Genomic DNA, 25,557 nt, shown 5'->3' on the forward strand with positions numbered 1-25,557 from the left:
TTTAAAAATAATGCCATATTGGTAATCAATAGTTCCTTCTATGATATTAATTAATAGGATGAATTCCCATTTTTCTGATATACAAATAACAAGATAAAGAGACTGAGTTTTTACTTTTTATTTATTTGTTTAGGGGAGGTGAATAGGGGTTTTTACAGTATAAGCTTGCAATTAACTTTCATAAAAAAAAAAAAAAGAAAGAAAGAAAAAACTTTGCAATTAAGAAATTTTAAGGTATATTGTGGAAAGACCTTCAGGGCCATTGTACCCACCTATTTGTAAACACCAAATTCTCCCTCTTCTAGATCTATAGAACTTTTATGACTCAGCAGCCATGAGAACAGTGCTGCCCACTAGCATTTTCAAGAGTTTGTCAGGGTTGATAATATATCTATTTAGTCATAGTCTTACATTTCATATATTTACTTATTCCAGCCTAGAAAGACAATACCAAATACAAGCCTGAGGCAGTGAGAATTGTGGAATGACTTTTGAATAGCAATATGTTAAAACTTAAACTAATATTCACTTTCTTTTTAGAACGTTCCACATTTCTGTTCTTGGAAAAACAGTTTAACCAATTTTAATTCGCCAAATTATTCCTCTTCCCCAAATCACTGTGGATTTAAAAAAAAAAAAAAAGTTATTTTTAAAATCCTAAATAAATTATTCATTCTTTTGTGCATACACACTTTTTTTGGTATAAAAGCCACCTTCACTATTTTTTAAATCGATTTAGGATTATTGCACACAAAATCTATAGTGAACAATCAAAGCACTCAGGAAAGTTGTCCTTTTTTTACCTGTCGTAATCGCCATTACATAATGCTCGGACTGAGATCTTGAATGCTTGCCATACAGGATTTAGAGTGTTTTTGACAACTTCTGTTTTATGACAAATTGTAAAACTGTAAAAAATAAAATAAAATTTCAGTTATTTTCTTGATTCAGTTATGATTTGTTATTTCAGTAGTCATTCTCTTCTTTTGGCGCAGAAGTAATATTGCCAATCCCACTGTTGCTGCTATATCACTTAAGAAGAAGTCATTTGTGGTTTTACAACTTTAAATATTAGCTCACTATAATATAAAGCAATAGGATTTTTTATTAAGTTTACTACAAATGATCTACACAATCAATAAATTCTAAAACTACTTTGTAGGCAATCTCTAAAAATTGTGATGATATTAAATCAGTGAAACATATCCACAGGTCACTAAAAATATGATGGTCATCAAACGCTGATAAAAGCAGTTTTGTTGGAGTGTTGAAGACAAAAACCTGGCTGGAATGGGTTTGAGGAAGAGAAGAGAAATTGAGACAGAGTATATAAACAACATTTTTTAGGAGTCCAGCTTTAAAGAGAAAAAGAGAAATTGGGGTTAGCTTAAGGAGAAAAATTAGTCAAGTGAAAGGTTTGTTTGTATTTTGTTATGGCTTTTATATGTTTTTTTTTTTTTTTTTTTTTTTGAGAGAGAGAGAGGAATATAGAGATAGAAACATTGATGAGAAAGAGGTACATCAACCGACTGCCTCTTGCATACCCCTCACTGGGAATCAGCCTGCAACCGGGCATGTGCCCTGACCAGGAATCGAACCAAGACCTCTCAGTCCATGGGGCGGTGCTCAATCCACTGAGCCACACCAGCAGGGCTATGTTTTTTGTTACTTTTTAATTCGTCGTTGTTGTTTTTTTACAAGGAAGATAAAACAGTAGCAAAAGGAAAATATTGTATGCTAAAGGAAAATATTCACTGGAGAGGAACCAGTTTGTTATGTGTGAAAGAACAGGGACAACGCTGGAGCAACAGGACACACGTGGATCCGGGCCTCAGAGGAGGAGCTGCCCCTGGGAGCCCTGGGAGTCCTGCTCCAGGACACCACAGCACAGGGCAGGTACTCTGACGAGCTCGTGAGGAAGTTCTCCAGTTGCTTCCATTTTTTTATGATATAAGAAATATAATCATCCACAAAGAAGGAAAAGAGCAGAGTGCTGAGGTGTCTGAGAGAAAGGAAATGTTGCAGGGTTAAGGAAAAGGAGCAGGCTTCTTGCGGAGCCCAAGGGCCTGTTTAAAACAACATCGTGAACTTTTGGGAGACAACTCTGTATGTGGTTCCTTCATCTAAACTGCTGGCTCTGTGCATCTGAAGAATTCCCAGGGGGAAGGAAGATAGCAACTCAAGAATGCACAATGAGAAGCAGAATCCATGGAGCTTCAACTCCATTGTCTGATTCAAATTCCAGTATTGTTTCCACCAAATCATTCAATCTCCAGACATGAACAGAGTCCTGTAAATGTTCTTGCCTGATGTGAATTTATGCAGCAGTTCACGAGCTATAAAATGTTTAAAATATTCTTGGTTGGAACAATACATAAAGCCAGTCCTCACCAAGACCTGAGTCATGAAATATTCCAAATGCAGGGCTCTCTGTAACAGTCTTGAACATGAGAATATTACAGAATTACCATAATGAATATTCTGCACTTAACCCCCACAGGGGAATAATCTCTTTTGAAAAATCTTTGAATCCATTTTCTTTCTTTCAGGTATGAGGGTGTGTTTCTATCAAGATGTCAAATAGAAATATAACCTAAAGAGATCAAGTTTTCATTACAAGAACTATGGCCTGGTGCCATTTTCTTCCTGGTAACATCCTCACCCTCCTTAAGAAACTCATGTTACTAAATTGAAAGAACTCTGTGTGGTCAATGCTTTCAGAGTTGACTCAATTAAGCAATTTAGGGACCACTAAGAACAAAAGCTATTAGATATACACACCCCTATGTTTATTGCAGCATTATTCATAGTGGCCAAGACATGGAGACAATCAAAGTGTCCAGCCATACAGGATTAGATAAAGAAGATGAGGTACATACACACAATAGAATACTACTCAGCCATAAGAAAAGACAGAATCAGAATACTGCCATTTGTGACAACATAGATAGACCTTGAGAATATTATGCTAAGTGAAATAAGTGAGTCAGACAAAAACTAAGAGCCACATGACTTCACTCAAATGTTGGATATAAAACTGAAAGTCGTGGACACAAACGGCAGTGTGGCGGCTGCCGGAGGGAAGGGGGTGTGGAAAGTGGAATTGAAGGGCGCCTAAGAGGTGGTGACAGAAGATGATTAGACTTTGGGTGGTGGGCATACAGTGCAATATACAGACCTTGTAACATAGAAATCCATACCTGAACCTATATGATCCCGTTAACCAATGTCACTCCCATAAATTTAACAGAAAAGAAAAAATTAGAGGAGACTCAGAAGGGCGTAATCAAGATATCAAAAGCTAAGGGAAGAAAAACAAAGGGGATAAGGGAGAGGTTGTGAGGAAAAAAAAAAACAAGAACTCAAGAAAAAGCAAAAGTACACAAAAATGGTTAAGAAAAAGTCATGGGGATCAAATTATAGATATTGCTTTGTTATAGAAAGAGACATCTGCCTTCCTTCTTAATGCAATACATTCTTAAAGATCTACAAAGGAGCTTTTTCTTCTCTTGTATCATATTCTAATATGTACTAAGTCTTTGATGTGGTGATAGATGAGAGAGAGAGAGAGCACGCAACTAACTGAGCATCTCAAACCCACATGCTCGACAATCTACTGACTTACTGACTTCTTTTTGGCCTCTTTGCTTATGGTTAAATTAAAACTTCTGCTATAGTCCTAGTATCACCAGCCAAAATAATTAAATAGTTTGACACTTGAAGCTTCTTTTAAAACAGTGACTCATCTTCTTAGTGGGCTATTTTTGAGCCAGGTAGTCATCTATTTTCTATTCATCATTCTCGGTAGTAATGCATGAGATGGTATACAGAAGGCAAAATCTCACCAGAATCCCAGTGCTAGTGCCACCAATAAAGATCCTGACAGGAGTCTGCTGTAGCTCCTTCTAACATGCAGGAGTATTGTTTTATAAATATGATGTTTCTGGATGTATTACAAATAGCATCATAAGAAAAACGGTTATGAAATAACATGTATAAAAATACTTTAAATGAAGCCATTTACCAAAGAACAGCTATTCCAAAGGGAAATTATTACTTAATTATAAATACATGTCAAATTACTATATTAATGTGAAAGCAGAATATAAAAATTTATAATCATATATTATTAAGGTTTTTATTAATGCTTCTGGTAGAAATTTAGTTTTACTCTTTCCTATAAAATGAGCCTCAAATACACTAGGCAACAGGCAATTTTTTAAATAGCTCCATATTCAAATAATAAAGGCTATAAATAAGGTTAAAATCTTTACAGTCAAAAATAGAGATGTATACATAAAAAGTGAAAAGTTAATGCATTTTTACTAATTTAAAACAAAACATATATAATAATGTATCAATAAATGTCTTAGTATATATAATTGGATCTAGCTGGTGAACTAGTTTTATGTGTATAAATATATGTGGAAAATTTTCTGAAATGAGATTCACCAAATTTTAGTAATAGTTGTTTTTTAAATAATTTGTGATTTTTTGGATTAGTTGCACCTTAATTCCTTAATATTTAGATTTATGTAATGAGTAAGTTATCATTCACACAACCATAATAAATTTCTGCAATGTAACTCTCACCAGTAGCATTAAATGTGTAATAGATTGAAATGTATAACTGATCTTTGTGAATAAAGAAAACTAGAAGAATAAAAATATAAAATTCAGGACACAAGTAGTTCAGACAGGAGAATACATAAGAACATTGTGATTCAAGAAATGTTGAACTCGCCCTGGCCAGTTTGGCTCAGCGGTTAGAGCGTCGGCCTGCGGTCTGGAGAGACCCGGGTTCGGTTCCCGCTAAGGGCACGTACTTCGGTTGCGGTTTGTCCCCGGCCCTGGTTGGTCGTGCGGGTGGCAGCCACTTGATGTGTCCCTTCACGTCGATGTTTCTCTCTCTCTCTCCCTTCCTCTCTCTCCCTCCCACTCTATCTGTACAAAAAAATGGAAAAATATCCTCGGGTGAAGATAAAAAAAAAAAAAAAAGAAATGTTGAACTCATTCTTTAGTTTCTCTCTATCTTTGAAATGATTGGCAATATGATTATTTTCTTCATTGTCCAACATTTTTCACATGGTTAAAATCATCGTTCAGATACAAATGCTACTCTGATATCTTAACCACCAAAACAGAAGGAAAATATGTACAATCCAATAACATGATACCATAACAAAAATAGTCAACAATTGCCCAGTAGCTGCATCAAGACAAATCCCACAATAAGTAAAGCATCGTTTTTTACTATCCAGTGTATTCATTTTAAATAGCAAACTTTTTATGTAATATTTTATACACTTACTCTATTACATTAACATGTTATATAATTTTATTTACAGTACAGCAGCAGTTATTTTCCATTCCAGTCACCTTATTTTAAATCTCTAAATGATGTTTTATCTTCAGCTAATATTTTATAATAAATAGCTAAGAAAAACAATATAAAAAAACACTATACTATAAGGTAATAATAATGACAGCAACTGACGTTTATAGTATTCTTATGATGTAGGCAAGTAACCCATGTAATACTTTCAACAACTCTATGAAAAATCCATTATTATTAGTCCATTTTACAGATGAGGAAACTGAGTTTTTTTGTGACTTTAAAAATTTGCCTATGGTTCCATAGCTATTAAAGAGTAGTATTATGATTTTAAACCAGGGCAACAAAACCTTAGCCCATAATTTTGACCGCTAAACTTTCTCATGAATACTGACATCACAATATGAATCAAAGAAAACAATAAAAATACATTTAATTATACAGTCTTATGTATTAAATTATACTCTGTAACTCATGGATACATTTTCAAACCATGTAGAAACCAATCTAATTATGATTGGTAAAAATATTCTAGAATGTAATAAAAAATTTATTGAATGTTAGATATTATAAAGAAAAAAAAATCTGTAGTATAAAAAAACTTAACCCATAATTATTTTCTCTAAGAAAATAATTAAGTCCATAACAAAATGTATTAGATGTCCACAAAAATATATTTCCATACTACTAAGGCAACATTATAATTTTATAAAAAGTAAAGAAGAAATGTTTTCATGAAGCTGAAAATCATTCATTTTAAATATCAAACAGAATATGAAATGCTTAGAAGGTTATGCATTACTATTGAAATGTAAACATCACATCAATTTTTAAAACACAAAAATATTTTACTCTGTTTATCAGTTTAATGAGCTTCTCTGAATAAATAACACTTTGAATATCATCCTTACTATAGGGTTAAAATGTATAAAATTTAAATCTACCTGCCATCTTCATTACTTCGATAAAATACAAGAAAAGGATCTGATTTTCCAAAGAAGTCCTTCTTGTCCAATTTGTTAGCACAAAATTGCATCAGAACAGCATCCTGAAAACAAAAGTAATAAAATAGCTCAAAATATGGGTTATAAATAACTAGAAACTGCAGATCATAAGCAAGACTTGAGAAGAAAACAAATTTGCCATTTTAATGCAAATGTCCAAGTGTGTGAGAATCCCAGGCAACATAAAATTGCTTTTTAAAGGACAGTGAGACTGAAAATTTGAATCTGTGTTTTTCTAGTCACAAAACTGTAACTCTAAAAATCTCTAATATTTCCCCCATGAAAAGTGATATTCAGCTAGATGACTCTAGGTACCCAATATCATAATACAAATCTTCATTCATATCTTCAGTTATTTAAATACACATTTTAGAACATAAGCATTTTTTAGTTCCTGAGGAAATATTTACTGAGCCATCTACTAAGTATCTATCATGTATTAGATGTTAAGTTATATTAGATGATGCCTGGCTGGTATGACTTGGTGGCTGAGCGTCGACCCATGCAGCAAGAGGTCGACAGTTCGATTCCCAGTCAGGGCACATGCCCAGGTTGTGGGCCCAATCCCCAGTGGGGGACATGCAGGAGGCAGCCAATCGATGTTCTCTCTCATCAATGTTTCTATCTCTTTCTCCCCCTCTCCCTTCCTCTCTCTCTCAAATCAATAATAATAAAATATATTTTTTAAAAAGATGTATTAGCCCTGGCCGGTTTGGCTCAGTGGTTGAAGCGACGGCCTGCAGTCCAGAGAGACCCTGGTTCGGTTCCCGCTAAGGGCATGTACTTCGGTTGCAGTTTTTCCTTGGCCCTGGTTGGGTCATGCGGGAGACAGCCACTCGATATGTCCCTTTCACGTCGATGTTTCTCTCTCTCTTCCTCTCTCTCCCTCCAGCTCTGTCTGAATAAAAAAATGGAAAAATGTCCTCGGATGAGGATAAAAAAAAAATTTTTTTAAGATGTATTAGATGATTAGATGAGGAACAAGACAGATGGAGACTCTGACCACATAGCTTACCATCTAGAAGGAAAAAGGGGTTCTTTCTTAATTACACACAAGTCTTCCATATTGTCTCAATAACTATATTTAAAAATAATTTCTAATAACTGGACTTCAAAAAAACCAAAGCACCTTCATTTTCATTTGTAATTTAAATTAAACATTTGTATGTTCATCACTATGCCAAACCAATCATTTTTATCAACTCATATACTCAAACATTCATAATTTATGTGACTTAGCTTATAGTTAAACAACCTGGGATCAAGGATGTAAAATATTCAATTGGGTAGTGTAAGCTTTTTAATAAAGTAGAAAATACAAATACCACATGATCTCACTTATATACGGAATATAATGAACATAACAGTCTGAGGAATACAGTAGACCCAGAAACATGGAAATAGGGCACAGACTGACATCCCTCAGAAGAGGGGGTGGTGGAGGTGGGAAGAGATAAACCACAGAACTTATATGCATGTATGCATGACCAATGGACATGGACAACTAAGCCGGGGACAGGGCGGGGGTGGGGTGGGGAGGGGGGTGCCAATGGGATAAAAAAGGTAAAATATCTGTAACAAAAAGGAAAATATGTAGCAATTTTAACAATAAAATTACTTTAGTGGTTTGTTTGCCTTTTTAACTGAAAGGAGATGTTTTGGAAAGAACAAGAGGGTCAGAGTAATTCAGATTAAATCAAGAGGTCATAGTTTTAGATACTATTGATGCAACTGTTAACAATGACTGGAAAGGTACTCTCTTATTCACCACTTCTTTGAGAATACAGAAACGCTTACTAAGCATCCACCTAAAATTCTCATTATTCCCTCTCAGTAATTCCAGAACACTATACAAGAGACGATGCTCTGTTTTGCAATCATTCATTCATATTCTTACTTAGCAAATATTTTTCCAACAATACTCAGAGAAGTTCATAAGTCTAAATTTCTCATTTTCAAAAGCATTGGTAGAGTGTCATTTTACTTTGTTATTGAGAATATAGATGTGATACCTTCTGCCAGAGGAATACCCATATTAGAGCAGGCATTGTGCTTCTCTAAGCAGGCAGTTACAATAAACGTGTTAATCATCAGAGAGATGCAAATTAAAACAACAATGAGATATCCCCTCACACCTGTCAGAGTGGCCGCCATCAACAAATCATCAAACAACAAGTGTTGGCAAGGGTGTGGAGAAAAGGGGACTCTAGTACATTGCTGGTGGGAATGCAAACTGGTGCAGCCACCATGGAAAACAATATGGTGTAACCTCAAAAAATTAAAAATTGAATTGCCATTTGATCCAGTGATCCCGCTTCTAGGAATATACCCTAAGAAGCCTGAAACACCTATCAAGAAGAATATATGTACCCCCATGTTCATAGCAGCACTATTTACAATAGTTAAGATCTGGAAACAGCCCAGTGTCCATCAGTAGACGAATGGATAAAAAAGCTGTGGTACATATACACAATGGAGTACTATGCAGCTGTAAGAAAGAAAGATCTCTTATCCTTTGAGACGACATGGAGGGACCTGGAAAGTATTATCCTAAGTGAAATAAGCCAAGCAGAAAAAGACAAATACCACATGATCTCACTTATATACAGAATACAATGAACATAACAGTCTGAGGAATATGGTAGACTCAGAAACATGGAAGTAGGGCACAGACTGACATCCCTCAAAAGAGGGGGGTTGGGGGGGTGGGAAGAGATAAACCACAGAACTTATATGCATGTATGCATGACCAATGGACATGGACAACAAAGCCGGGGACGGGGCGAGGGTGGGGTGAGGAGGGGGGTGCCAATGGGGTAAAAAAGGAGAAACATCTGTAACAAATGAAAGAAAGAAAGAAAGAAAGAAAGAAAGAAAGAAAGAAAGAAAGAAAGAAAGAAAGAAAGAAAGAAAGAAAGAAAGAAAGAAAGAAAGAAAGAAGAAAGAAAATGATAAGGGGAATACCGGCAAGAACAATATAACATTAATAACTCAAGCTTCTCAACCATGATCACTTTTCAAATCTAAGGTTTAAAGATAAAAATTGTATACTCTATCCATTAAGGAAGCAGTGAATCACCTGGATGATCAAACTATAAAATCAAGGTCAATTGAGAAGAAAGGGCTGACTCTGTTTGTTTGTTTATTTGTTTTGAATGCCCTTTCATCTTCATATACCTTAAATGCCATTGGGTGAAAGTGGTTTTCTAAAAACATGGGACAAGAACACTGTTCTTGCCACAAGGGAAAAACAAAAAACAAAACAACAATCCATAGAAGACATTCTCCCAAAATACCTGAATCAAAACACAAACTCCCCCCAAAAATCCTGATATACTTAAAATGTATTAATAGATTAATAAAATGTGTATATTTCAAATTGATTGTGAATTAAATTTTAAAATTTTTCAAATATTATTAAAAAACAAATTTTATTATGATCATTAGTAAACATAATACCAGGGTATGATTTTTCAAATTATATTCCTTAAGGCTTGTAAAAATGAACAACCAATTCAAAATATTTCTTTCAATGTACCAAATTATATAAATTTAGGAAAAATGTATTTTGCTATTACTCAGGTTAATATCATAGCAGGGATTTCAACTGCAACAAGCATAAAAGATAACTAATTTCTAAGGGAAAAATCAAGCATTTACTTATTTTCAGAAATATACAGGCATCATTGCAAAGGTTCTTTGTTTTTTTTAATTTTATTTTTTTATTGATTTTAAAGAGAGAGGAAGTGAGAGGGAGAGAGAGATAGAAACAGTGATGAGAGAGAACATCGATTGTCTGCTCCTGCATGTTCCCCAGTGGGGATCAGGCCTACAACCTGGGCATGTGTCTTGACTAGGAATTGAACTGGCGACCTCTTGGTGTTTGGATTGATGCTCAACCACTGAGCCACACCAGCCAAACAAAGGTTTTTTTTTTTGTTGTTGTTGTTTTTTAAATCTCTTGTGCTTAATGCCACCTGAGAGAATTTTCAAACCTTTCTTCAATACTCCACACCAGTATAAAAACCTCCTATTGAAGAAATCCACTTGAATGTTTCACAGGCACTTCTAACAAGTTCAAATATAACTTGTTTGTCCTACACTTTTCCCAGCTCAATTAGTGGCTCATCATCCACCCAAGTAATCAAGGAGCTCTTTCTGACTTCTCCCTTTTCCTCACCCTTTATGCAATTCTTATCATGACATATTTACTTGCACAGTCATCTGATTAGTGTCTGTATTTCCCTCTAACTGTGTTCACTAAAGACAAGGCTCAAGGTTGCTTGTTATTGTTTTCTCACCATGGTATTCCAAGCATGCATTTCTGAGACCAGCACATTTGTACAATATTGTTGAATCATTCAATCAGAATGAAAAAATATTCTTTGTAGATAATTTCAAGCTACTTGTAAGCTATGATGATTTACACATCGCTCTAATGATGCCTTTTTTTTTTTTTTCTGCAGAGGAACCATCTGGGGGAGGTATCAACATTTCTAACCACTTTGCTGTACATCTGAAACTAATACAGAATAATATTAAATGTAAACTGTAATTGAAAAATTTTAATTAAATTAAAAGAAAAGAATATCAGCATTTTACAAACGCAGAAATGAAAGCTCCAAGACCATAACCTCACTCATCTATGAAAGAGAGAAGACTGAAATCCAGGAGTCCTGCCTCCTGAGCTTATCCTGAATTTGACGACTGACAATGTATTCTGAAGGGGGGAAAGAAGTCAATTCATACAGTGTGAGATGTGAAATAATATGATTCCATTCAAAATTCTAAATACTTTTAAAATACCCTAAAATGTAAATTAAAAGGCATTGTCTCCTCTGAAATGTTCATAGTTATATGAACATTACTTTGAATATATTTGTTCCTTCTATTATACAAGCAGTTATGAAATATTATTTCAAGGTTTATACATATCAATAATGATGTTGATTATCAATAAGGCTGTAGCTAAGAATCAGAACACAGAATATATATATATCAGTCAGAAGTTAGAGCAAGATTCTAAACAATATTTTTAAAGTATCAGATCCATAATTTCTAAATATGAAAAATGTGTTTGCTTATTGAAAGATAATTCCAGATGTTCTTAAAGCTTTAGTGGTAGAAAGTGGTAAAAATGCCTCTAGATCACTATATAACAGACTTCACTTCATTCATTTCATTTACATGGAAGTTTTAGAAGAAATATAAGATGTAACCTGACCATACACAAGTGTCTTATACTTTCCTTTTGTTATTTTGCTACCCCAACCCCCAGAATCCCAAAGGATATAATCAATTGGAATACTCAGTTTCCATCACTTGCTGGCAAGTAATATAATGCTTTTCTGACCATATTGCCAGAAAGCTATAGTGATTATTTTTTAAAAGAAAACTCTGGAGATTAAAGTTAAAAACTCAAATAATAAATAATAGTTCTCTGTAAGAAAACTATGGCCAATGTCAAAGCATTAAGTTTTTGTACTTTTAGGGAGCTCCTGTTCCTAAAACCATGAAGCAAACATTGTAAATAAGGAGCAGTGAGACATAATTTCTCTTCTCCAGAAATAACAATTCCCAGGGCCACACTGGGCCACACTAAACAATGCTGACTTCTGATTCAGAGGGCAATCATTACTTCTGGTGTGGAGTGTCATACTATCAGCTCATCTTGATGACAATGAAATCATTGAGCATGAGTCAATGGCTGTATCAGCAAATCACGACTAAAGATAGCAGTTTTCTAAAAATATTGACTATGCACTTCACATCATCATGTTCCTAGTTGGAAAGGTAGCTGATTCTTCCTTCAAATGTGGACTTACCAAGCTAACAAAAGGTGGGACTATATATACACTGAATTAATTCAATTAGAAATATGGAAAAACAGATATTTTATGCAAAAGGGAAAACTCAAATGACTAGAAAGATTCCTTCAAACCCACACATAAATCTTCAAAATTTTTGCGATGACAACTGACAATTTCTTATTTAGATGCCCCCTCCCAAATGATAATGACATTAGGTTTTATTTGGAAATTTTCTATTCAAAAAAAGGCTATTAAAATAACTATCTTTTTTTGGACTATGGAATGTAGTCTCTCTGCTTAAAGTACTAAGTATCTAAAGTGATATTTTATGAGTTATAGAATTATTTACACATAGTTTCAGTTATATTTTGCTAAAATTACTCAAGAATTAATCATGTAGAGTTTCAAAAATACATTTTAAAGAAGCATTGGAAAAACTATTTAAACCAAAATAATCTTTACTTACCCTGCAACAGTTTAATTCCTCTGCTGTAAGTATGATAGTACCACATTTCTTTCCTGGAATTCCTCTAAAACAAAAAGTATATTTATATGTATTAATATTTTATATTTATAATATTCTATATGTAATTTTTGCATTAACAAATGAAGACAGTTACTATCAGGTGGGCTCTTTCCTAACAAATTATAGCTCTAGTTCCAATGCTGAGTTTATTCTATACACCCACATGTCCTGAGGAAGCTAAACTCTGATCACATTCAACCTGTCAGTCCTCTGCCCGAGAATCTTCAATAGCTTCATATTGTCTATAATATAATAAATCTATAATATAAGAAATATTGATAATATAATATCTGTAATAGAATAAACATCAATAATAAAATATCTGTAATATAATAAAACTTTCTCCCATGGTTTCTAAGATTTTTATTATGTGATTAAAACCTATTACTAATCTTGGTTTTCATATTTCTTTCCCCTTTCACCAACATGGTTACTCATTTGCACTTACTTCTTTCTGCCATTCCCATGCCCTGACGTACCATAGAGTGTTTGTTAACCTTTCCCTATCCTGCCTCAAACTTTCCATATTCCCAGATGAAGTTCCATTTGTTCTAGGAAACCTTAATCCAGTCAACCTCACACAAAGCTCAGCCTTCTCTGTACCCCTATTGCATTTACGGATTAAGCATCTAATTATTCCTAAATTGTTACAATCACATAATTTTATCCTTTGTTTTCTCAAGTTGATTATAAGCTACAAAGAAGCAAAACTCATGACATAAAACTCTTGTAAACCAACAGAGCTAAATATCTATACATAGTAGGTGGTTATATATATATATATATATATATATATATATATATATATATATACACACACACACACACACACACACATATATATATAAATGTATAACACAAGCACAGTTAAGCAAAGTGAAACTCCTATTCAATTTTCTTTTTACGTGTCTCTGATATATTTATGCTCACATAGCTTCAAGCTGACAGTAAGAGTAAAGTCCACTGGGAAAATGCAAGGTGTGTGGATGGTTCCCTGCTTTACATAAGAGACAGATCCATGAGACTCTTCCAAAGAGTAATGTTTGCTTTAAAGGTATATTTCCTGCTTCTTTTGTCCTCTCACAAACCAGAGTTTAATTTAACTCTTCTGTTTGTTCTGGGAAATAAATATGTGAAATTAGAGCCCAATGAGTGTTTTTGCCCTCAAAAATATAATTAATCCCTGATAGTTTTATTTGTACCAGCATGTATGCAAAAACTACATAGCCCCTTATTCTCCACATATAAAGGGATTAGAGTCTTGGTATCTTGACTGGGAACAAGGTATAAGAATAAAATGTTAAAATATTCTCAGTTGTGAATATATCAATTTCTTTCTCCCTCCCTCCCTCCCTCCCTCCCTCCCTCTCTCTCTCTCTCTCTCTCTCTCTCTCTCTCTCTCTTTCTTTCTTTCTTTCTTTCTTTCTTTCTTTCTTTCTTTCTTTCTTTCTTTCTTTCTTTCTTTCTTTCTTTTCTAAAATTTCTTCTGGAGAGCACCACTCTGTCTTGAGCTAAAAATGCCAGCTTGTTTAGGAAACTGCCTATCACAAAATCCTATTTCCTCTCTCTCTTACTCACCACTAGGGAAACTGTAAATGTCAGGACCTTCTATTTTCTCCAGGTCTTTATATATAACTAAGAGATCAATTCATTTATCCTTGTACATTTTTTTCATACAATATTATATGCATTATTTCTAAGTTAACTTTTCTAATCCAGTTGTACCTTTTTTTCCTTCTTTCTATGTGTAAATCACAAGATTTATATTTTCAGCATTATGGCAAACTAAACACCTCAACTGAACATCTACCTGAAAATACTTTGAAATTCTGAACAAAGTTTGCAAAATGTCTTTATAAATGCTCTGATGACCAAGTAAGAACCAATCAGAAGTTGAAGATAGAAAGCCAGAAAGATAAGCAGAGGTGAACCCTGGAGCGCTTTATCTTGCGCTTTGGTTTTATGGCTGCTTAGGGCATAAAGACAAAAGACATAAAAAAAATATGGGGGAGACTCACAAGGTGATTAATTCAATAAAAGGCAAACTCACAGCATAAAACTTCAATCATAATTACTATATTGATTGATTGATTTTAGCATGGATTTGATATAAACACCCCCTTTAGAAGGGCTTACAAAATGAAGCCCTGTCTTAAAACTTGGTGATAAATAAAAGAGAAAAATATGACTCTTAATAATTCAGACCTTAACCAGGCTTGCTGCCCTAATTTCTACTCTTTGGTAGGTACAAAAGCTTCTAGCCAAAAATTTAGTAAATACAAGTGACCATAAGTGCCCAGTAAATGTAAAACCTCTCTGAAAGAGTTTGCCTTCAAACTATATCTCAAAATATTCTCACATTAAAAGTTAAAAACTATATATATATATATATATATATATATGCAGTTTACAAAACACTAAAGGAAAAATGTACCATGTGTTAGAGTCTCCAGAAATAACAGACTGCAGAATCAAACATAGACTTAGAATACTGCAAATATTATGCAAACCATACAGAATGTAAAGATGAATTACATAACTAAATTTTAAAGAGAAAAATGAAAATCTGAGTAACTATCAAATTCTTAAAAACAATCAAGAATATTTGGAGAAAAAACAAATATAGAACTTCTAGAAATAATATTAGAAATAGAAATAGAAAACTCAGTGGGTGAAGTTAACTACAGAATAGACAAGACAGAATTAGTGAACTAAAAGATGAATGTAAATAAATTATCCATAATGCAGCACAAAGAGTTGGATATTAAACAAAAATTCAGCTGTGGGTTAATAAAAGCTAATACAACACCAACACAACAATAGTAGGAAACTTCAATACTCCACTTTCAACGATGGTAGGACACTGGATAAAACATCAATAAGAAAATAGAAGACTTGAACAACACTATAACCTAATTGAACCCAACAGATATATACAGTTCATTCCATCCAACAACAAAAATATATATTCTTCTCAAGAGCATATGAAACATTCCCCAGGAGAGACCACATGTTAGGCCACAATGCAAGTCATAACAAATTTAAAAAGCTTGACATTATACCAAGTACATTTTCCAATAACAGTAAAATAAAATTAGCAATCAATAGTGATAGAAAAATTAGAAAATGCACAAATATGTAGAAATTGAACATACACTCTTAAACAAATAATGGATCAAAGAAAAAGTCACATGGGAATTTAGAAATTATCTAATGAATTAGATAATTAGAATTATCTAATGAAACAAATGACAATAAAGACACACACCAAAACAAATGGGATGCAGTGAAAGCAGTGCCAAGAGCAAAGTTCATAGTTGTAAATTCATATATTAAGAAAGACTACAAATCAGCAACCTAGCTTTATACACTCAAAGAACAAAAAACAAGAACAAACTAAACTCAAAGATAGAAGAAGGAAGGAAATAAACAGTAGAGATAAGGAGAATAGAGGATAGAGAAAAAGTACAAAAATCAACAAACCTAAGAGCTGTTTTTTTTAAAAGGTCAACAATATTTACAGACCCTTATGTAGAAAAAGAAAAAATAGGCAAACATTCAAATAAATATAATCATAAATGAAAAGGGGGATATTACAATCAATGCTGCAGATATAAAAAAAAGATTATTAGAAAATATTACACACAATTATAGGCCAACAAACTGGATAACCTAAAAGAAATAATTCATTTCTAGAAACACACAATCTACACAACTAAATCATGAAGAAATAAAAAATCTGAATAGGCCAATAACTAGTAAAGGAAATTAAATCAGTAATCAAACATTTCTTAACATAGTAAAGCCAAGGACCTAATAAAATTAACATCAATTTTCCTAGAATTTTTCCAATAATTTGAAGAGGAGGGGGAACATTTCCAAGTTTATTCTATGAGGCCAGCATTACCCTGATACCAAAGCCAGACAAAGTCACCATAAGAAAAAAACAAAACAAAACTATAGACCAATATCCCTGAAGAACAATAATGTAAAAATCCTAAACAAAATACTTGCAAACTAAGAACTACAACACATTAAAGGATTATATACCATGACCAAGTGGATTTATTTCTGAAATGCAAGGATGACTCAACATATTAAAATCAATTTAATACACCACATTAACGGAATGGAGGACAATAACCAACCATGTAATCAACTCAATTGGTAGAGAAAAAACATCTGACAAAATTAAACATTCTTTCGTGATAAAAACACTCAACAAAGACTAGAAGAAATCACGTCAGTATAATAGCCATATATGAAAAGGCCACAGCTAATCTCATACTCAGTGATGAAAGACTAAAAGTTTTCCCCCTAAGGTCATTAGCAAGGCAAGATGCCCACCTTCTCTACTTCTATTCAACACCATACTAGGAGTACTAACCAGAGTAATTAGGTAAGAAAAATAATTAAAAAGCATCCAAATTGGAAAAAAAGACATAAAATTATTTGTTTGCAGAAGACATAATCTTATATGTAGAAAGCTCTAAAGTTACCGTATTAGAAAACAAATTCAACAAAGTTGCAGGATACAAAATCAACATACTAAAATCAGTGTGTTTCTATATACTAATAATGAGTAATCCAAAAACGAAGTTAAGAAAATAATTTCACTTAAAATAGCATAAAAATATAATACTTAGGAATAAACCTAAATAAGAAAGTAGAAGACTTAAACTGAAAACTATTAAGTATTGAAGACATGCCCAGCTGGTGTGGCTCAGTGGTTAAGCATTGACCCATCACTAAGAGGTCACCGGTTTGATTCCTGGTCAGGGCACATGCCCAGGTTGTGGGCCCAACCTCAATGGGGGCATGCAGGAGGCGGCCAGTTGATGTTCTCTCTCATCGATATTTCTATCTCTCTCTCCTTCTACCCTCCTCTCTCTGTCTAATATCAATAAAGAAAAAAATTGTTTTAAGTATTGAAGACACAAGTATATGGAAAGACATCCTGTGTTCGTGGATTGCAAGCCTTCATACTGTTCAGATGTCCATACTACCCAAAGGAATCTACGGATTCAACATAATCCCTATTAAAACCCTAGTGGCATTGTTTGCAGAGATATATAGAAAAAAATGAAATTCTATGAAATTTCAAGGTTACCTCAAGTTGGCAAAACAATCTTGAAAAAGAACAAAGTTGGAAGACTCACACTTCCTGATTTTAAAACATATTGCAAAGGAGCTACGGTAATTAAAAATTTGTGGTGCTGGCACTAAGACAGACAAATAGGTCTATGAAATAAAATAGAGTGCCCAGGAATGAAACCCGACATGCATGGTTAAATTATCTTCAACAAAAATTCCAACACCATTCAATGAGGAAAATACAGTCTCTTCAACAAATGGTGTGAGGAAACTGTATATCCATATAAAAAGAATAAAATTAGACTTTTATTTTACACCACACATAAAAATCAACTCTAAATCAACTTAAATGGAAGACCTGAAACTATAAATTTCTAGTAGAAAATACAGCAAGAAAAATTAATGACATTGATCTTGACTGGTTTCTTGAATATGATATCAAAAGCACAGAAAAAAATAGCCCTGGCAGTTGGGCTCAGCGGTTACAGCATCAGCCTGCAGTTTAGAGAGACCCGGGTTCAGTTCCCACTAAGGGCGCGTACCTTGGTTGCAGTTTGTCCCTGGCCCTGGTTGGTCGTGCTGGTGGCAACCACTCGATGTGTCCCTTTCACATCGACGTTTCTCTCTCTCTCTTCCTCTCTCTCCCTCCCACTCTACCTGAAGAAAAAATAGACAAATGGGACAACATCAAATGTTAAAACTTTTGTGCCTCACAGAACACATAAAGGGAGTGAAAAGGCAACCTATTAAATGGGAGGATGTATTTACAAATCATATATCTTATAAAGGATTAATATCCAGAATATCTGATATAAGTTACTATACATAAAGAACCTTCAAAACTCAATGGAAAAAAAGATATCTTATAGCTTCATTAAAAAATGGGCAAAAGACTTGAATAGAAATTTCTTCAAAGATGATATACAAATGGCCTGGCCAACAAGTATATAAAAACATTCCTAATCATCAGAAAAATGCAAATCAAAAACCTCAATGAGCCCTGGCCGGTTTGGCTCAGCGGTTAGAGCGTCGGCCTGCGGTCCGGAGAGACCCGGGTTCGGTTCCCTGCTAAGGGCACGTACTTCGGTTGCAGTTTGTCCCCGGCCCTGGTTGGTCGTGCGGTGGCAGCCACTCGATGTGTCCCTTCACATCAATGTTTCTCTCTCTCTCTCTTTTCCTCTCTCTCCCTCCCGCTCTGTCTGTACAAAAAATGGAAAAATGTCCTCGGGTGAGGATAAAAAAAAAAAAAAAAAACCTCAATGAGACATCAACTCAAATCTATTATGATAGCTGCCATAAAAACAAAACAAAACAGAAAATAACAAGTGTTGCTGAGCATATGCAAAAATTGGAACCTTTGTGCACTATTGGTAAGATTTTAAAATGGTGCAGCCACTATGGAAAACAGTATGAAGGCTCCCCAAAATATTAAAAGTAGAACAGCTATATGATCCAGCAATCCTGTTTATGGTTATATATCCAAAGGAACTGAAAGCCAAGTGTCAAAGAGATATTTGTATACCCATGTTTATAGTAGCACTATTCTCAAAAGTCAACATGTAGAAGCAATCCAAATGTCCATCAGTGGATGAATGGATAAACAAATGTGATATCTATATCTATGTAGATATAGATGATAGATAGATAGATAGATAGATAGATAGATAGATAGATAGATAGATGATAGATAGATAGATAGATAGATAGACAGATAGATAGATAGATAGATAGATATTATATATATATATATAATGAAATTTTATTTGTTCTTAAAAGGAAGCAAATTCTGTCAAAGACTACAAATGAATGATCCTTGAGGACATTATGCTAAGTGAAATAAGCCAATCACATAAGGGCAAATGCTATTTAATTCCACTTTTATGAAGTACTTAAAGTAGTCAAATTTGTACAAACAGAAAGTAGAATGGTGGTTACCAGTGGCTGAAGCAGAAGGAAAAGAGAAGTTGTTTAATGGGTATAGAATTTCAGTTTTGCAAGATGAAACATTCTGGAGATCGGTTATACAGCAATATGAATACACTTACAACTACTGAACTATGCACTTACAATGCTAAAGAAGGTAAATAAAATTAAACAAACCAATTATTATGCAATTGATAATACAATGATCAATTAAGATTATTCTAAGAATAAAATATTGTATAATATTTCAAAAATCTAAAACTTAAAAGCAGGAAGCAAAAGTATATAATTTTTAGAAGAAAATGTAACTTTAGAAAAATTAAGAATTTCCTTAGAACTGTAAAAAATACAAATGAAAAAGAAAACAATGTAAAACTTGACATTAAATTTTAGAATTTCTGTTTACCAAACACACAATAAAGAAAATATCAAATTGATGAAACTTTTTGTGTTTTACTGTAGTTTATTCATTTTCCATTGCTGTGTGGCAATCCATTTTATCAATTACAGAGTCACCTAATATTAAGTTGGTATAATTTTTTTTGTAGTTTTTAGGTTTTCTATATAAGCAATGACAGAATAAAAATTATTTTTTATTTCCTTACTATATGCCTAGGAATAAACTTCTGAGTCCTGGGGTATTGCAGCATGAAAGGCAGACAGAGCATCAAATAACCAACAGCAACTTGTTAGTTTGGCTATTCCTTATGGTTATTTTCTCTGAAAGTAAAAGGTACGGTTGTAAAGTAAAAGTCTGGGAGTGAGGAGAGGAAAAGATGTGATAGACAGCTTGAAGCTTGCAGTGGTCTCCTACCCCTTATCCATGGTTTTGCTTTCTGTGGCTTCAGTTACCTTCTGTCAACCACAGTCAAAAATATTAAATAAAAAATACCAGGGGTAAACAATTCATGAATTTTAAATTGCGTGCAATTCTGAGCAGTGTGATAAAATCTTGCATGTCCAGCCCTGGCTGGTTTGGCTCAGTGGTTAGAGCATCGGCCTGCAGTCCAGAGAGACCTGGGTTCGGTTCCCGCTAAGGGCATGTACCTTGGTTGCAGTTTGTCCCCGGCCCTGGTTGGTTGTGTGGGTGGCAGCCACTCGATGTGTCCCTTTCACATTGATGTTTCTCTCTCTCTCTCTCTCTTTTCCTCTCTCTCCCTCCCACTCTATCTGAACAAAAAATGGAAAAATGTCCTCGGGTGAGGATAAAAAAAAAATCTTGCGTGTCCCACTTCGTCCCACTCAGAATGTGAATCATCCCTTTGTCCAGAGTGTCCACACTGTAAATGCTACCCACTCATTAGCTCCTAGTAGCCATCAGGGTTACCACATAAATAGCCCAATAATTGAAAACTCTAACACTCATTTTCAAGGAAAAAGGAACTCATACATTTAGTATATTAGTTTTCTTTTGAGATCTAATTACCTGAGGAAATTATGTCATTTCCAAAGGCAAAAATAAAAGCTCCATGCAAGTAGTTTTTCAAAACTAATTTTTCATTCAATTTAAATCTAATGCACTTATCTTTCTATACAATACGTTGTAAGCCTACAATAGTAACATGTCATTTATAAGATTCTACCAAATCAGTTATCACAAAAGAAAACACACTATATTCACTGTGAAAATATGTTATATGCCAGAAAACTGGAATTGCAACTTTTACTTAAAGTTTGAAGCGCCAGGCTCATCAAGAAATTCATCTGTTACCCTATAATTTTTTAAATTAGACTTAAATAAAATGTGATCCCATTTTATTGTTAGAGTGCTAACAATAAGGAAAGCAAGATGGTTCTTGACATGGTACAGAAGCATGAATACAATCAATGATTTGATACACAATTTTTCAGTTATCAAAAACAAAGTAAACTGCTCATAATCTCTGGAGATTGCGATTTCCTTTAAAAGTAATTTTTGACAAGAATGGTGTGATCCTAATTCTAAATTACTTTACCAGTGATAAACTAGATCTATCCATCTACAGAAACATTAGTTTGCTAATATTACTAAAAATATCCTTTGCATTTGTAATGTAGTAAAATACATGTGTAGTAATGAGACTATAATCTAAAAATTCTGTCCCGAGTCCTGGGAAACTGAAACACAAAGTTATAATGTGCAGGCAAGACATCTAGTGTACTTAACAAAAAAGAAAAACCATATAAATGTGACTATTCTGCTGAAAACTCAGTTGAAAAAACATTATTAAATTGTTACTGTTTGCAAAACATAACAACAGTTCTCTATAATGCAAAGGATATAATACTTTCTTTTTTAAGTTTATTCACAATTGTTATATGAAGAAAGGGATGGGAAAAGTATCAGCCTCCAGACTGAATTGTACAAGACTGTCCAGGTGGTTTGCTCCAGCATGCTGTGGAACCCACGTGCATCACAGTTCAGAGAAGAATTAATAAGAACAGAGCAGGAATATCTACTGTGTATTCATTTCATTTTTTTCCCCAAAGACCTGGCCAGGTGGATAGAGTCCTGGCCAGGTGGTTCAGTTGATTGGAGTATCGTCCCATATACCAAAAGGTTGTGGGTTTGATTCCCAGTCAGGGCAAATTCCTAGGTTACAGGTTTCATTGCTGATCAGGGAGCACATCGGAGGCAACTGATCAATGTTTCTCATGTAAGTCTCTCTCTCTCTCTCTCTCCTTCTCTCTCTCTGCCTTCTTCTCTCTAAAAAAAATCAATGAAAATGTACCCTTGGGCGAGGATTAATAAAATTTAAAAAAATAGGAAATTTAAAATAAACAAACAAAAAATAGTATGAAAGGCAGGGCGAAAGACCTTTACAACAGTGCTGGGAGATGCTAACAATTCAGTTAGCTAGAAATGACTTATTTATATAGTAAAAAATGAATACATTAACTGGAAATATATGTCGGAAAGTCCTTCCTGAACTCTGGAAGGGAAGAAAGCAGTGCTTTTAGAAATGAAGGCAAGTCATCGTGCGTTACCAAATGGAAGAAATGACCAGGAATGATAAGAACATTGGGCAGTTTACTTGTCAGCATACTGTGATTCAAAATAATGGTTTTCTAGAAGATCAGGGGGAAAAAATATGCTTATTTACTTCTTCCCAAAACTAGATATAGATTTATTTAATTTCTGTGCAATCATCTTCCTACTTAGACTGTGTTGTCTCTGAGAAAAGACTACTTTCATCTTAGTTGAACACAAAACAAGTGGCTACAATCCCCCTGGAGTAGAGACTGGGGATTAGAAAGCATACTTCCCCTCACTTCTAGGGTTATTGCTGTCTTCTCAGTAATCAAAGGGCAGAGAGCGCCTCAGCACACGTTCTGTGGGTCACATTTGTAATATGAGGCATTTAATCTAGAGATAAATAAACAACCATTGTGATGGGGTTGATAGTACATAGTTTTTGAGACCAATCAGACCTGGGTTTCATAATTTGTTCGATATATAATTTGAGCAAATTGTTTTAAATTTCTGAGCTCCAGTTTCCTCATTGGACGCATATGAATAACAGTTTTTGAAAAGGTTGTTGTAAGAAATAGCAAAGGTTGCACAGTGAAGTTATGCACTGTTTTATAGTAAATTTGTATGTTTCTCACCTTCAAAACTAATCATTCTCCTGTCCTTCCTCCTCCTCTTTCTGCTCACAGTGGCTCCTGATCTCTACAGGCACTGTGGCCATAGCATAGCTTTCAGAATAAGGCCACATCTGACTCAGATCTTTAAGCCAACCCTGTAAGACTCAGCCTCAAGTCCCCCTCAAGCCCTATTCTTGTATTTCAGTCTTCGGCCCTATTTCCAAGCTTCCTTTCTGGTTTGTTCCCCTCCCCACATTTCTTTCATTGAACTTCAGCACCCACAGGGCTTCATTCCTGAATCCTATGTCCGAGTTGAGATTCTGTGTCCATTAGACAACTACAAACTGGTCCTCTAATTCATCTGCCTCCGAGTCCCTGTCCCATACTACTCAGCACCTATCCGGACACCCACTGATGCCTCTTGGATCCCTCCCTTTATTCTCTACCCACTACTAACTGCCAAGATCACATGCTGCTATAGCTAGCCTAGAAAGAACATAGTCTTCTTCCTAAACCAAAACAGCTGCTACTCCAGTTACCCGTGGAGTTCCAGGTCCTCCCCAGAGTAAGAATCTTCTTTCTAATCAAACCAGTCCCTGCCTCTTTGCTCCATTCTTTCATACAGAGCCAGTCAGTCATGTCTGGATGAGAGTATAGGAATAAACAGGTCTGTTACTTGGTGAACATAATAAATGCTTGCCTCCCAAAGTAGAATATGGCAATCTTTCTTAAACTGGTGCTGATTCTAGCATTCTGGAAGACTTTCTAAATCCACCACTGAGATCCGAAAAGATAGAAGAAGTATGACTGACAGCATCACGCAGAAAATTAGATACGTTCTCACAGCATGAGAAGACACACTGCTGAGTGGGTATAATGCCAAATCATAATGAGACGATCTAAAGAGAGGAACTGATGAGTCATAGGAAGACACAGTGAATGCTGCAGACAAATTAAGTAGCACAAGACTCATTTTCAGAGGGTTTAGAGAAAAGACCAAAGTGTAGGGTGGAATTAAGATAGGAGAAAGTGTTTGCTCAAAACTTGAATCCAACACAACAGACTGTTGGAAATTGTAAAAATCTTGACCTGCTATTAAAAAGTAAATGAAAAACTGTTGCACATAAATTTCAAAATATTTCACCTACATTTCTACAAGACACTTAAAAATAAATTTTATTCTTATAAAAAGATGAAAAAAAATTTTAAGTGACAATAATTGAAGTACAGAAAATAAAAAGATGAGTTTAAATTCAAATTCTAATTATTTAATAGGGCATATGGCTATGTACAAGAAACCATTTTTCCTTTGCAATAAACATAACTTAGTTCTCAAAGACTTGATTAATAATAAATAAGTTAAAGCTCTAGTATCCTGCTTTAAATCTCCAAATTTTATAGTTACGTTTTAAAAAGACCACCTCTGAGGAGATATTAGAACAAAATTGCAATTAAGTAGCTAGAAGAAATTATTCTGAATACCTTAACAGAAAATAATTTAAACTGAGCCATTTAAAGAGAAGAAAACAAGGGAATATTATGAATAATTTAGAATATAAATGGGAAACTAATTGGGAAATAAATCTCTCATCTAAAACAAAGTAGTAAATAAGCACTAAATCACTTGGATAATGCTATTTAAGATAAATAACATTAGGGACACAGGAAGACTTTTAAAATTCAAGATGAGTCCATTTTGTTAATTGAGGGTGGATTTTCTGCCTCAGGAGGTGTTCTATGCTACAATTCGAAACCTATACTCACCCAGATAGGGAAAATCCCCTAACTCAACAAGATTGCCAAAAGTAAAGGCTGCAACAGGGGAGTGTACAAATGCTATTTCTATCTCCAGCCGTGAGGAACAGACCATGAAAAACAGCAGGATGTTTGATGACCACCCTACAATGTTATCTTTACATGGCTAAGCCCAGACCAGGGCAGGCTCACAAGGAAAGACAGGGGTGAGGGGAGGCAAACGACACTATGAGATAGAGATGTAAGGGCTACATGTTAAATACATACTATTTCCTTAATGTGAACTTCATCATTTCGGTCATGCTTTTATCTATTCCACTATTTTTATATACGATGTGATAAATCACAAAATCTTTAGAAGCTGTACTTGTCCTAAAGCTTCCTGTACAGAAGAAAACACTTCTCTGATCTTGTATCATTTCCAATGTTCTCACTGGCTCCATTCTTTCTTCCAAAGCTATTCTTTCCTCTACAGAAATATTCCATATCTTCTAACCTTCCGATCTCTCCCCAGCATCTGTTCATCAGATTAATTCAAAAAAT

General features: G+C 34.3%; 1 protein-coding gene across 2 annotated transcripts in view; it reads right to left on the minus strand.

Annotated features, from left to right (window-relative positions):
- The window catches only part of CPNE8 (copine 8), a 191,716-nt gene that overhangs the window by 102,656 nt on the left and 63,503 nt on the right, over positions 1 to 25,557 (minus strand). Inside the window, exons 7-9 of one of the 2 annotated variants that reach the window (XM_036251304.1) lie at positions 12,616 to 12,679; positions 6,280 to 6,383; positions 804 to 908 (exon numbers count right to left, since the gene is read on the minus strand). In XM_036251304.1, the coding sequence (XP_036107197.1) occupies positions 804 to 908; positions 6,280 to 6,383; positions 12,616 to 12,679 (273 nt within the window). Of the gene's footprint in view, positions 1 to 803; positions 909 to 6,279; positions 6,384 to 12,615; positions 12,680 to 25,557 lie in introns of those variants that run through there. The other variant, XM_036251305.1, reaches the window with a different exon arrangement.

This window comes from Molossus molossus, unplaced genomic scaffold (genome assembly GCF_014108415.1).
Source record: "Molossus molossus isolate mMolMol1 unplaced genomic scaffold, mMolMol1.p scaffold_m16_p_10, whole genome shotgun sequence".
Lineage (NCBI taxonomy): Eukaryota > Metazoa > Chordata > Mammalia > Chiroptera > Molossidae > Molossus > Molossus molossus.